The sequence below is a fragment of the Lipophrys pholis genome, assembly GCF_963383615.2.
Source record: "Lipophrys pholis genome assembly, chromosome: 13".
NCBI lineage: Eukaryota > Metazoa > Chordata > Actinopteri > Blenniiformes > Blenniidae > Lipophrys > Lipophrys pholis.
Window position 1 is genome coordinate 8945389 of NC_137632.1, and position 12628 is coordinate 8958016.

Genomic DNA, 12628 nt, shown 5'->3' on the forward strand with positions numbered 1-12628 from the left:
AACATATTCCCATAAATGTCTTTTTGGTTTGTTGAAGAAATTCTGACCTAACCTTACATGGGGAATGGCAAAAAATGGCATAAATCTTTCATGGAATTGTGCTGAATAATCAACAAAGTATACAACTGCTCAAGAGAGAAATAATTACAAAAAACTGCAAAATGACCAAAGACAAAACCGCAATACATAGATGAAGAGACACTTTTATTGAATATGCAAAAGGTGAAGAAAGGAAAATGAGGAAACTACTTTTTTATGGCTAATTAGCATAATTGTGCATAAACAAAACAGACTGCATATTTGGAAAGGAGTGAAATTAAGTATAACCTAACTTCTCAGTGAATTTGATTAACAGTAGGATCCTTAGTGCCTGTTTCTATTTATACCGGGGAAAAATCCATAAAATGATAAATACAACATAAAGGTATGCTATCAAATTGAGGATGAAAACCAATGACCACAAAAGGCTTTAGAGAACCATTTTCTAGATCCTAAATTGGATTTTTATGTCTTGTCCTGGGGCATGTTGCTTGATATAAGGCATTCAGTTTATTCGTGTAACATGATGGCTTAAAATGGCCTTTGCCATGTACTGACATCAATTTCGTCACTTTAAAGTGCATCAGAATGTCGGACATGAACTGACCGTGTTATACGATGGCTACATATTTGTGAAAGGCTCGTTAATGAGTGGAATAATGTTCCACACGTTGTACATCAGGATCAGCAAGACACCACTCTGCAGCCTCACGTGTATGGACACACCTGTCACAAGAGCCGACCTTCATCGCAGCTGCGCTGCACAAACATGCGTCACTGTGACCACGCCCCCAACACTGGACGCCCGGCACAGCACAAGGGGACAAATGGCATATTTTTATGTACAACATTGTTATTATACCAACATATCTCGTAAGAAAATACCAGTATCCCACTGTAATAAGTCATCAAGTCTATTAATTGTATATGAAACCACATTTACAGATAACAAACCGATGTTTAACGTGGAACTGTAAATCGTTGACCCCTCTCCCTTCTTCAATATGGTATCGTCCTGTAAATCTAGCAATGCTAACCGGAGCCTCGTAGAATTACAGACAGAAAGTAGAGTGGTCGTCAACAGGGAACCAGTCAAGTTGTAAAAAACAACAGTTAAATAGTGTTACATTTTATTAACAAAATAAACTGCCGCCAACGTAATAGTTTAGCCAATAGCTATTCCACAAGGCACGCCATGTCAACCCCAGCTAGAAGAAGACTTATGAGGGATTTTAAACGGTGAGTTGATGGTGTTCCGAGAACGTCTGTGAGCTATGATTTGTCAAAACAGCTAACGTTAGCCTCACTCGGCTAAAACTGGTGTTTTCAGCCGAACCTATGGATTCACGCCGCGAACCGTAAAATACAGTACTGACGCGATATATGTGGCTTATAATTCATCCCAAGCGGCCTGAAATATTTTTATTATGGAGTGGTAAATGTTTAAAAAAGCGCCCCGGCTGTACTGTGAAGCTAACAGTGCTAGTTGATAGCATGTAAATCGACCTGGGTTACAGTTAATGGCGCTGAAGTTAGCCTCCTCTTTGAGAGGAAAGAAAGAATCGCGTCACCGACGTTGTAGTCAATTTTACAACTATTACGTTTATAGAAACACTTTGGTCGATTTAGACTTTTTTTTTTTTTTTTAATTTATCGTTGTCTTTAATTATTCAAATTCAGACATGTGAAGCCTCTGATTTAATATATGATACAGACACGTAGAGACGAGTCTTGTGTTTTTAAACGTGAATCAGATCAAATCGGGTAAAGATCGAAAAAATTCGTACGTTGAATTTACGACAGTTTGTACTTAAGACTGTGCTGTACCACATGTGTGAACTACACACCGTCAGGCCCGGATACACACTGTTACTGTACCTTTAACCTCGTGTGAGAACTGTTTTTTAGAAATAAATTGTTCAGGATTGTTCAGCCTGACTAAAAACTATCATGTAACTCCGAAATGTAATATTTCATCACACGCCTGGTTGTAGTTGTTTTCTACCTGAACGTAGTTTTAGTGTTAATCCAAGTTTTCGTTTATCGTCCAAACGGAGGCTAACTTCAATATTGTTAAAAGCTAACTCTTTAAATGTACTATCATCTGTCTTTAAATGTTTCTGATCAGTGACCGAAAGTAAGATATAAACCCCTTTTTAATGCGGCTCATCGAAACCAGTCGCTGTGTTTCGGTATCAGTAAGCTCTTGGCGCTGTTAAAAGATAAAATAAAAAAAACAAGTTAAAGTTTGAGGAATTTGAGGGATTCTGACCAAACTCGATCTTGAAGCCAAATTCATCAGCACAGAGGAACATAAGAGCTCCGAAATCCTGACAAATATTTAGTGTATTCGTGGAGGGGGGGGGGGGGAGGCATTAAAGCAAAGCGGAAGCACGACGCCAGCGCGAGACCGGCCGGTTCTTCTAGTAACTGAACTGTTTGAACTATTTCCTTCAGCAAACTGTGAGTATGTTCACATCAAACCCAGAATGAACACTTAAAGTCCCCCAGACACGTTTTCATTCCACTGTATTGGCCAGCCTCAGATCTGTTGAGGAGGACTATAAATTCCTTTTTCAGGAATTGGGACAGGTCTTTCCAGGTATTGGGAGAGGCTCCGTTTCTTGACGTAGGTCATATGGAAATATGAACAAGACAATAGAAAATAAAAACAAATACACAGCAGGATGAGTATCAGTGAGCGCATTAAACTTGTAACAAGCTTATATAATGTGATCATTTTGTCCAGAGGAGAGCAGAAGCAGCAGCTATTTTTAAAAGCGGAGCATTTCTGATTCCACCAGCGTAATTTTCTGGTTTTCGTGGTCTTTAGTGAAGACAAAGTGGACATTGTCTCATTTTGAAAGGTTTGTCTGCACGCCAAAATACTTTTAAGAAGGATTACAATTCAACACAAAACAACCGTTTTAATCAATGTGGAAATTACAATGACAGATAATGGAAACAAACCCTAACTAATTGAGGAAATGCATGTGTGTGATGGCTCACCGCTCACGTTTTAGTGAGGAAGGGCTTGAACGTGATGTTAAATTGAGGATTTTGATACATGTGCCGCCTGCTGACCAGATAAAATGTCACTTTATGGCATTATAGATACAAACAGAAAGGTTTAGGCATTTTAAACTCGTAATAAACATCTGATTCACACATTATGGAAATACTAACTTCAGGCTTAAACAATTAGATTCAATATCAGTGAACTCGGCAACAAATTTTCTCTTGGTGTCGCCTTTCACCAGCCGTTCCCAAAAGCGTTGTGCACGCTGCCTTTCAGAGCGTGTTAAGGTCCCGCCGTAACATTTTTTGTTGTTCTAGGCTACAAGAGGATCCTCCAGCTGGTGTCAGTGGTGCTCCGTCTGAAAACAACATCATGGCGTGGAACGCAGTCATTTTTGGGTAAGAAATGCTTAGGAGTTAGCTGAGTGTAGATCCTGTAAATTAGGGTTCAAAAGTGTTAAATAAGTAGTATTAAAAGCTGTTTTGTTTTGTTTCCTTTCTCCACAGCCCTGAAGGCACTCCCTTTGAGGATGGTAAGCATCTCACTGTCATCATGAGTTCCCATTTCATTCATACGGCATAATAATGTAATATAATCAATATATGATCCAATGAAGATGTTTCATATTTCATGTGTCGTAAATGTTACAAATCAAAATGTCGTCAACTGTCCAGTCGGCTTATATTCCATTAATTCCTCTCCATCAGCTTCACCGTCGCTCCCAAAGCTTTTATTTATTTATTTGTCGACTGATGAAATACTCAAGTCGGGACACGTCACTGCTCCAGAGCAGTCCGCCTGAATGACTCACGCACTTCATAACCTTTGTGTCTTTGTGTTTGTCACAGGTACATTTAAACTCATAGTAGAATTCACAGAAGAATACCCCAACAAACCTCCCACAGTCCGATTTGTGTCAAAGATGTTTCATCCAAACGGTAAGAACGCCGTCGTCTGAGAGCCTCGCGCTGCTGCTGCTGCTGCTGCTCGCAAGACCCACTCTAACTGTGTGTGTGTGTGTGTGTGTGTGTGTGTGTGTGTGTGTGTGTGTGTGTGTGTGTGTGTGTGTGTGTGTGTGTGTGTGTGTGTGTGTGTGTGTGTGTGTGTGTGTGTGTGTGTGTGTGTGTGTGTGTGTGTACAGTCTATGCAGACGGGAGTATATGTCTAGACATCCTACAGAATCGTTGGAGTCCCACTTATGATGTGTCATCAATTCTTACATCAATCCAGGTAAGAGGTGTCACATATCTCAGATTGTGTCACACGTTGTTCTGTGATTTAAATTGAGAAATAAAATGAAGAATTCTTTTGGTTTTTAAGTATTAATGAAGTGAGTGAGAAATTCTGAATGATATCGTGATGAATTTTACCGTTTTATTTCAATTGCAGTGTTTTTAAAAGTGGTGATATGTGATACTGTGAGAATACTGTTAAAATAATATTTGATATATTATAACACTCACTTCTACTATAGTATTATTTAAATAACATGGTATACTGTTCAATATTGTCAAAAACACCACAGCAATACTCCAAAAAAAAGAATTAATTGGAGGGTAAAACTACAAATAATTATGTCTGAATATGTTTCAGGTGTAATTTTACTGTTTTATTAATAAATGTATGACTCATCAAATAGAAAAATATCAACACTGGTTTGAAATTACAATGCAGCAATACAATTAGCACGGATTTCAAGGACATTTAAGGTGAATGTTTTAACCTTTTAAATAAGCATTCGTTAAAATACACACTCCAGAGTCACTTCAGGATATTCCAGTGCAAGACTCTTAAGTTTCATTTACACACATAATAAATATTAAGACGCATTACTCAGACTGAAGTATTTCTAGCTTAAAGACCTTAAATGGGATCAAATCCTCTCTGGATTCCTGTGAATGTTGCTACAGGCTCTTCAGTACTGTTCTCCTTCTATATAATATATTATTTATAGTTAGTAACTGACTGGAAAGAACAAAAAGCTCTTTCAGAGTAAAGAAGCAGCGGCTCCAGTGTCGCAACAATTTAATGTTTACAATTATAGGTTCAAAAGCAAAACAAATAGTAAGAAATATAAAGTGTCAAAAGAATAAAAAAAGCTCTACAAGGCCATGCAGTTGTCACGACAACAAGAAACACAGATTGTGAATTTCCACCCAAAGTTTACTTTCCATTAAAGACCCATTATTCCTCCTCCTCCTCCCGTCACAGTCCCTGCTTGATGAGCCAAACCCCAACAGTCCGGCCAACAGCCAGGCGGCGCAGCTGTACCAGGAGAACAAGCGGGAGTATGAGAAGCGCGTGTCGGCCATCGTAGAACAAAGCTGGAGAGACAGTTGACCTGTGTCCCCGTAGCTGCTCTCTCCATCCTTGAAATTTCTGTGCTGCAAGGTTTCAGTGGAGTGCCTCCTGATTTCGAACCCCCGTTTTCAATTTCAAGCTTTTATGCACTTTACCTTCGATTTTACCTTCATAGAAAGTCTTTTTCTTTCTTTTCTTCCCACCAAGAAGAATTTATTATTTTTCTATTCTAGCCTCATTTTCCAATTTTATCGGGGGGAAACCTGCTGAATCTTGCCTCCATGTTTTGTCACTATGGACTTGAGGGCCATTACTCAAAACTTCTGGTGTGTTCTCACTCGCTGTTATGACCCCCTCCACCCCGCCCCGCGACTAATGTCAAAATATCTCCGAGGGCGAGTCCGTCGCGTCACGGGTGCCATTTGCCTCTCCGGTCTCTTCTGTCGGTTTGTTTTCACGGGGCAGCGGGAGACGGAGCAGCCGGGGCGTGGCGTGGCCCGCTCCGACTACGTCAGACATCTTTAACACCGAGTCTTTTGCTGTGTTGTGAACCGTTACAATGCATGACAAGTGTGTCTTCACAATCCTCTTCAGTTCTTGTGTATATAAAGAAGCCTGCAACTGAAATTCTGTACAGATTTTGCACTGGTTGTCTCCCATGTCACTTTTTTCCAGTACTTGTAAATAAATAAAAAAGTAAAAAAAAAAAAAAAAAGGCGGTTCATCCTTTCATGGTGAGTTTTTGCACTTTTGTTCTATCCATCTTCCATCTTCCACTTTACTTTTTCGGGATTTGTTAAGTTTGGTCGGAGGAATAAATGTGAGGAAATCAAACATGCAAAACCCCACAAAGAAAGACGGTGTAGCCCAGAATCAAACCACACCACTGCGTACATTTAAAACTTCAACCTCATGGTCAAACCAAAAGAAAGATCTCTTCATTCCAGTGTGAGCGATCCAAAGCTTTGTGTGTTGAGGGAAAAAAAAAAAACAATAAAAAAATGCATTTGAAGACGCTGCTTCTGAGCAGCTTTCAGTTGGAGGTGATTTGATGCAGTTGGTTCCTCACGTGTATTTCAGCCTTGGAGAAACAATGGCCTCATCACACACACACACACACACACAAAGAGAAGTTCAACCAATACTAAGATGAATCCTCCGTAAGAAAATACACAAAGCCAGCGGAAGTTCTGACCTCGCAGGAATTTAATTTCTCGACAGCCTTAGTAACACTTCTGCACACTAAGTAGGTCATTTGTTGCATGAATGCTTCTTGAAAACGTATATTTTAAATCAAACTTGTCCGAAGGTGCATGTATTTGCACAATGAGCAGGGGAGTATGTAGATGGTACCTATGAAGTATGTCCAGGATGTTCCCAGCTGATGCCAAAACTGATTGGTACGGACTTCAGTTTCTTACCAATGAAAACGTTTTGAGATCAGCTTAAACGTGCTGTTGGTACAGCCCGACCTTTGCTCGACTCAGAACAAACACCACACCACACACACAACAGGATGGAGGATATCTCTGGTTCTCCTGCAGCCAGTTGCCTCCGCCAAGGAGGTTATGAATGTTTAACAAGATATCTCAAAAAAAAAAAAAGTCTTCCTAAAAATAGTTACAGGTGCATTTTGATCAAAGGAAGAAACCATTAAATTTTGGTTGTGATCCAGATCAAATAAGTTACGCTAGAAAATTTTCATTTTGCAATATATTGTATTTTTTTTTCAAATTATGAATAAAAATCACATGACCACCAAACTAAAATGAATAAAGGCAGCTGATCTGGATGTGGAATATGTCATTCCCCTGTGTCTATGTCCATCAATCTGATTGCTCTTGTATTTATAAAATCATAAACTGCAAATACATCCCTCGCCATGTTTCTTTTTGTAATTTCCACATTTCTTTCTAACTTCCACAGATGAGTTAAGGGCGCGTCTTCAACGCTGGCATTTGGGAGAGTTGTACACTTCGCAAACATTTTACGAATACCCACAATTTACGATACTTTAAAAATTAGACCATTTCTTGTCAAAGAGCATGAAAGTCGTCTCAGTTTCAAAATGTTTTATTCTGATAATTGAACACATAACCGAGTGGGTGAAGACACATGCATTAATAAAAACAAAAATAAAAGGTGTGTATAAGTGTAACAGTTGGTTACAAACATGCACGTTTCTGTTCTCTATCAACGTCCTGATCAGGAGGAACAATCATCACTTTGCTATGCAGCGGTTACAAAAATAATAATTATTTACAAGACCCCTTTCAGTGAATTACAGTTTGATTTATTGGTATTATTGTAACTGGAAACCAGCAAGGATACATTATATTACAGGAGTGTTCTTTTGGCTGTGCGGAGCGAGCTACCTGTTGTAGGCTCTCTCCTTCTTGGCCCTCTCTAAAGCCTTGTCCATGGTCTTCTCGTTCTCTCCTCGACACTTGGGGCAGTACCACTTGCCTTTGGGTTTATGGTGGAGGCCCACGCAGGAGAAATGAAACCACTCGATGGGACACTCGTCGTTGTCGCAGCCGATCATCTCGCCGTAGGACACCTGCTCGCACAGGCAGTACGTGGGCTCGTCCGGGTCGATGGGCAGGTCGGGGGGCGACACCTCCCTCTCGGACTTGCCTTTTGACCTTTTCTTCTTCTTTGAGGACGTCTTGGCTCTCTTCTCCCGGGACGCCCCCATTCCCACGTCCTCGGTGTGGTCCATGCCGCTGTAGCTCTCTCGGTTTTCGCCGTTTTTCTGACGCCTGGACCGCTTCCCCCCGGTCTTGTCTCCCCCGCCCGAGCCCGGGGTGGTCTCGTCGCGCTTCTTGTCGTGGTGCCCGGGTTTTCCTGGTGTGACTGTAGCAGAGGACGAGGTCATCAGGGACGCCGTCGTGGTTGCCATGGACGCGGCTGTAGGAACGTGACTTTCTGGGACGTCTTGAGAGGAGAGGAGACGCTCCGAGTGCCAATCGATCTGCCTCGTTCGGTTCTCAACCAGCTCCACCTGGAAAGAGGAACATTCATCATTTCAGCTTAAAACACATTTGTGTGTGTTTCTTAGACATGCAGGGAGAAAGTTGCTCCTATCCAAAGTTTTTTTTTTGTTGTTTTTTGACAAATCGATCCATCATCTTTGAGGATCAGTCCACATGGGGTCACAGTGGCAGCAAGGAGAACACAGACGCCCAGGTAACCTCAGAAACCTCCTCCAGCTCTTCTGGGCTGCTCCCAGACCAACAGAGAGAAAAGCTCTCCAGAATGTCCGGGCCCATCGTCTCCTCTCATTGTAGAGGAGTAGCAGCTCGACTTTCTCGTGGATGCTTGTCACTCTATCACAAAGAGCCATAATGTGAGGACATTGAAGAATCAAAATAGTATCTGAAGACTTAAACTACAGCAACTCGCATTTGTCTTCACGTGATAATTCACAGAAAAACAAAACATCACACAGTTTTCACTTCATAATTGAGTTCAGCAGCTTATTTCATGGCTTCACTCAAGCATGACGTTGTACTTTTCTTAATGTGTCGTCTAAAAACAAAACTGCAGAGGAACTCAAATAGATGTATACAATTAATTAATGTTTCAATGTGATTGGTTAAAAAGACGTGTTGCATAAGAGAAGTACGGCCTGTGTCAACTTTGACATATTCAGCACATGTCAGACGTGAAGGTTAAATGTGGTGTTGTGTGTTTCTGGCACCTGCAGTGTGTGTATATATCGATCTCACTCAATGTTTACTCCTGGGGGTCAACGAATGAGCAAATAAGTGGTTTTCATAGCCAATCTAATGAAATGTGACTATCAGGCTTCAAATATGAGTTAATTCACCTGAAAGCAGGCCTGACTAAAAAGAACCGTCACCTTAATACTGTGGAACGTGTTCCTACCATTTGACCAGCAATCTGGATCTTTTCATCTCCCAGCTCTTGACTGCGGATCAGAGCTCTCTGAATGGATAACTGGAGCTTGCGCCTCTGGAGTGAGTCCGACTCACGGCGATACCGCTCATAAGCGTCATCGAGCTCCTTTAGGACATCTGCCAAAAATAAAGAATATATATATGCATGATTATACAAAGTATCTGTGCCTGATGAAGCTTTGAACTGAAGTGCAAACTTCGTTACCTTGGTACTTGGCATCAATTTCCTTCATGAGTGAGACGCTCCTCTGCAAGTCAAAAGGTAGGGACTCCACCAGATCCATATACTCCTCCACATAGTTCACAACGACGTGGCCTGGCTCGCCATTGGTTGGGTTCAACATGGTGGATGTTTACCCAAGGACACTCCTACACCTCCACCTGTCAACAAAAAAATAAAAATAAAAATCACCATTTGCCGATTTATTGGTACTGTTGGAGGACGCTTATTACAAGAAAAACATAGAATAGATATTTTTTGTTATTATACAATTATGTGAAAGAATGTGGTCAGATCTTTTCTACTGTCTGCATAAATCACTGGGGAAAAAATAAAAACACTGTTAAACAGTAGCAGAACGTTTAACGTTCTAAAGATTTGAAGCTTACCCTCCTGCACACATGCAATATTTGCTAATATGACATGTACTTTAGTTCATATCTACTGTGCGACTGAGTTGTACAAATATACACAATACACTCACAATAAGAAAGACAAAAAACAGAGTTGTACCGTGTAACATACATAATTTCAGATTGTGAGAAAAATGTGGTGATTAAGAGTAAATTTGAATTGTTTTTGGCTTCTTCGATCTCTCATCGTTGATGGTGAGATCTTACTGAAAGAAGAGGCAGTCAAACCTCGGAACCTGACTGGTCAGAAAGACGGTGAAGCTCTGAGACATCCTTTGGGTGGATGGTTGATTATTATCCTAGTGGACTGAATGTGCCAGCAACACAACACTGACCCACATCCCACTGAATCCACCTCGGAACTGCCATGGAGATGAGGGCAAGTTAAGGTGCACTACATGTGTGTTTAGTTTAAATCTGAGTGAAAAGAGAGAGAACACTTTGACAAAGAGGTTGCCAAAGTTCCTTAGGACTTTAAATTACAGCACCAATACGATCACTGGTTCAACAGTGTGGCTATTGTCTGCAAAACTCTCCCAAGTCAAAGCCAAGTGGAAATGTCGAGGGATCGCAGTGTAATACAGGGTTAACCGAGGGTTAAGGGAACGAGCCCTGGCTGATGGTACGTGAACAACACAATACGATTGGTGGCTGTGAGGTTTTCATGGTTAAAACCAAATCGATTCGTCAACATTTCCCTCTAGAACAGCTGTGGTGGATAAACCTCCGTCTGGAAATGCTAACTGCGGCTAATGTGCTCTGCGGGCGAGTTTTCGGGAAGTAATGTTGTGACTTATCTTAGTGAAGTGTCAAGTGTACAGCTGCCACAACACAAAAGAAACGGCATTTTGATTCGTGGCGTTTACGTTGTTTATACTGATAAAAAACGTTCACAAATCGATGATTTCGAGCGCTAAGAAAAACTTGCCCATGAACTAACGTTAATCCCACACCAAAATGTTATTTTAATTACCCGCCTAACGTTATTAAGACAGACCGAAAAGCGAAGCTTGTCTATTTTGTCACTTTAAACGGGTTTTTAATGTCTGTGACGTCCGCTTCACTGTTAGCTGCGTTAGCTGTTAGCTTATGGTATAACAAAGCCAGCTGGGGCAAAAAGCCAAACAGAACTGAACACAATTGCAAGGAATGCACTCGTTTGGTGGGGAGTTGACATGCATCATGAACTCACCCTTGAATATATTGTTTGTTTTTTTCCCTCCACAGTCCGTGCAGATGATGCTGCGGCTCCTGATGCTAATGCTGCTAACGCTAGTTTCCGAGTGCACTCAGCGGCTGGGGTCCTTGTAGCTCATACGGCTAACGTTAGCTGTCGGATGAAATGCCTGACTAAATTAGATCTGCTGTGCGCATGCGCAACACTGCAGAGCGCGCGTGGAGTAATTTCGATGAAGGCGCTCCTCAATTAATGAATTATATAAAAAGAAAAAGGAAACCAGTTACTTTTATTCAATAAAACAATACGTAGGTATTAAACAACTCGACACTACAATCAGTGTCATTATTTCTGTACATTGTTTTTAACTTTGATCATTTTGGCTGGGTGTCAGTTTAAACCACCATAACTTAATTAGGAACAAAAATGTCGATTTAACCAGCTGCTATAAAACTATACAGATCACTGGAGTTGAAATTCTCTTCGCATTTGGAAAGGTGTCATTTTTCACCCACAGTTTATACAGCTATTGTCATTCAATGATAGGGACGCATAATTGTAAAAGGTCCAGTTGATTTTGGTCATTTTGCCCCTCCAGGATTTTCTTTTAAGGACAAATTATATATTATATTGGTTGCGAACAATAACAAAACAATTACTATCTCTCCTAAGTAGAAAAGTAAAGTAAGTCATTATAGTGTTTTCCAAAGACAATCAGACTCCTTTTCAGACATGCAACCTTAATTCAATTCTTCTGCTGCAGTTATTCAGTTTGTGTGGTGAAAACTCTTTGGTTGTCTGGAGTGCACTGTTGACTTGATTTTGAACATGTCTGAAACAAAATAGAAAATGAAAATGAAAGGAAATCCCGAGAATAAATTAGTTGTGTGCAGAAGTGAAAATGTTAAGACATTTGTGCGAGAAAAAAACTAAACAAAAAAAACCCTTCAAAATCGATGATTTCATAAAGTATTTATTGCTGCTTTTTGGAAGTACAAATTGTTATGTCAATGATTTAAGAGGGTGGTACTTTTTTTGGTGTAATATTGGTCTTAAAAAAAAAAAAAAAAAAAAAAAAAAATGGAATGTCAACATTTGTTAGGCAAGAAGCTCTGCTGCAAAATTTCTTGACATGTGGACGAACACAGCTGAAATGATGGCCAGATCGAAGAGACAACATTTATCAAATATGTCCATGATGGTGCCTGAGCGTAAAAACTAGTGGCATGGATTTTTGCAGACATTTTTCTTTTATCAAAAAGTGTGTTTGGGCTTCATCCTGGTATTCCAGTTTCACCTCAGTGTCTCACAAAGTGTGTTTGAGGCTAATTGACAGCGAGTGTGTGTGTGTGTGTGTGTACTTGCCTTGTGATGAACTGATGACATGTACATAGTAAACCCAACGGGAGAATATCTGATGGAATCCTTCTAAGTCAAATTAGATTATTTGTCTCTCAGTGCAGCTTTATTTCCATTGCTGCAGTAACTTAAATTCATCACCACACTACCACACAGTTTGCTTTCAAAAAAACTTCT

General features: G+C 40.4%; 2 protein-coding genes across 2 annotated transcripts; one reads left to right on the forward strand and one right to left on the reverse strand.

The window, feature by feature from the left end:
• Window positions 1-1090: 1090 nt before the first annotated feature.
• On the forward strand, window positions 1091-6090 carry ube2al (ubiquitin conjugating enzyme E2 A, like). Its single transcript, XM_080479117.1, has 6 exons — window positions 1091-1278; window positions 3376-3456; window positions 3565-3590; window positions 3907-3996; window positions 4200-4288; window positions 5270-6090. Exons 1-6 carry the CDS (start codon window positions 1235-1237, stop codon window positions 5396-5398), a joined length of 459 nt encoding a protein of 152 aa, XP_080335243.1. The 5' UTR covers window positions 1091-1234; the 3' UTR covers window positions 5399-6090.
• Window positions 6091-7416: 1326 nt separating this feature from the next.
• Window positions 7417-11254, reverse strand: ing1 (inhibitor of growth family, member 1). Its single transcript, XM_080479155.1, has 4 exons — window positions 11108-11254; window positions 9488-9663; window positions 9251-9399; window positions 7417-8363 (listed from the first exon to the last, which is right to left on the reverse strand). Exons 2-4 carry the CDS (start codon window positions 9624-9626, stop codon window positions 7731-7733), a joined length of 921 nt encoding a protein of 306 aa, XP_080335281.1. The 5' UTR covers window positions 9627-9663; window positions 11108-11254; the 3' UTR covers window positions 7417-7730.
• Between the last annotated feature and the right edge of the window lie 1374 nt (window positions 11255-12628).

Bases quoted from the DNA above. Each gene is read 5' to 3' on its own strand.
- ube2al (XM_080479117.1), top strand. From the start codon at position 1,235: ATGTCAACCCCAGCTAGAAGAAGACTTATGAGGGATTTTAAACG. The intron at 3,591-3,906 runs GTAAGCATCTCA...TGTTTGTCACAG, and splicing joins AGGCACTCCCTTTGAGGATG to GTACATTTAAACTCATAGTA. The intron at 4,289-5,269 runs GTAAGAGGTGTC...CTCCCGTCACAG, and splicing joins CAATTCTTACATCAATCCAG to TCCCTGCTTGATGAGCCAAA.
- ing1 (XM_080479155.1), bottom strand. From the start codon at position 9,626: ATGTTGAACCCAACCAATGGCGAGCCAGGCCACGTCGTTGTGAACTAT. The intron at 9,400-9,487 runs GTAACGAAGTTT...TATTTTTGGCAG, and splicing joins AATTGATGCCAAGTACCAAG to ATGTCCTAAAGGAGCTCGAT. The intron at 8,364-9,250 runs GTAGGAACACGT...TCCTCTTTCCAG, and splicing joins TCCAGATTGCTGGTCAAATG to GTGGAGCTGGTTGAGAACCG.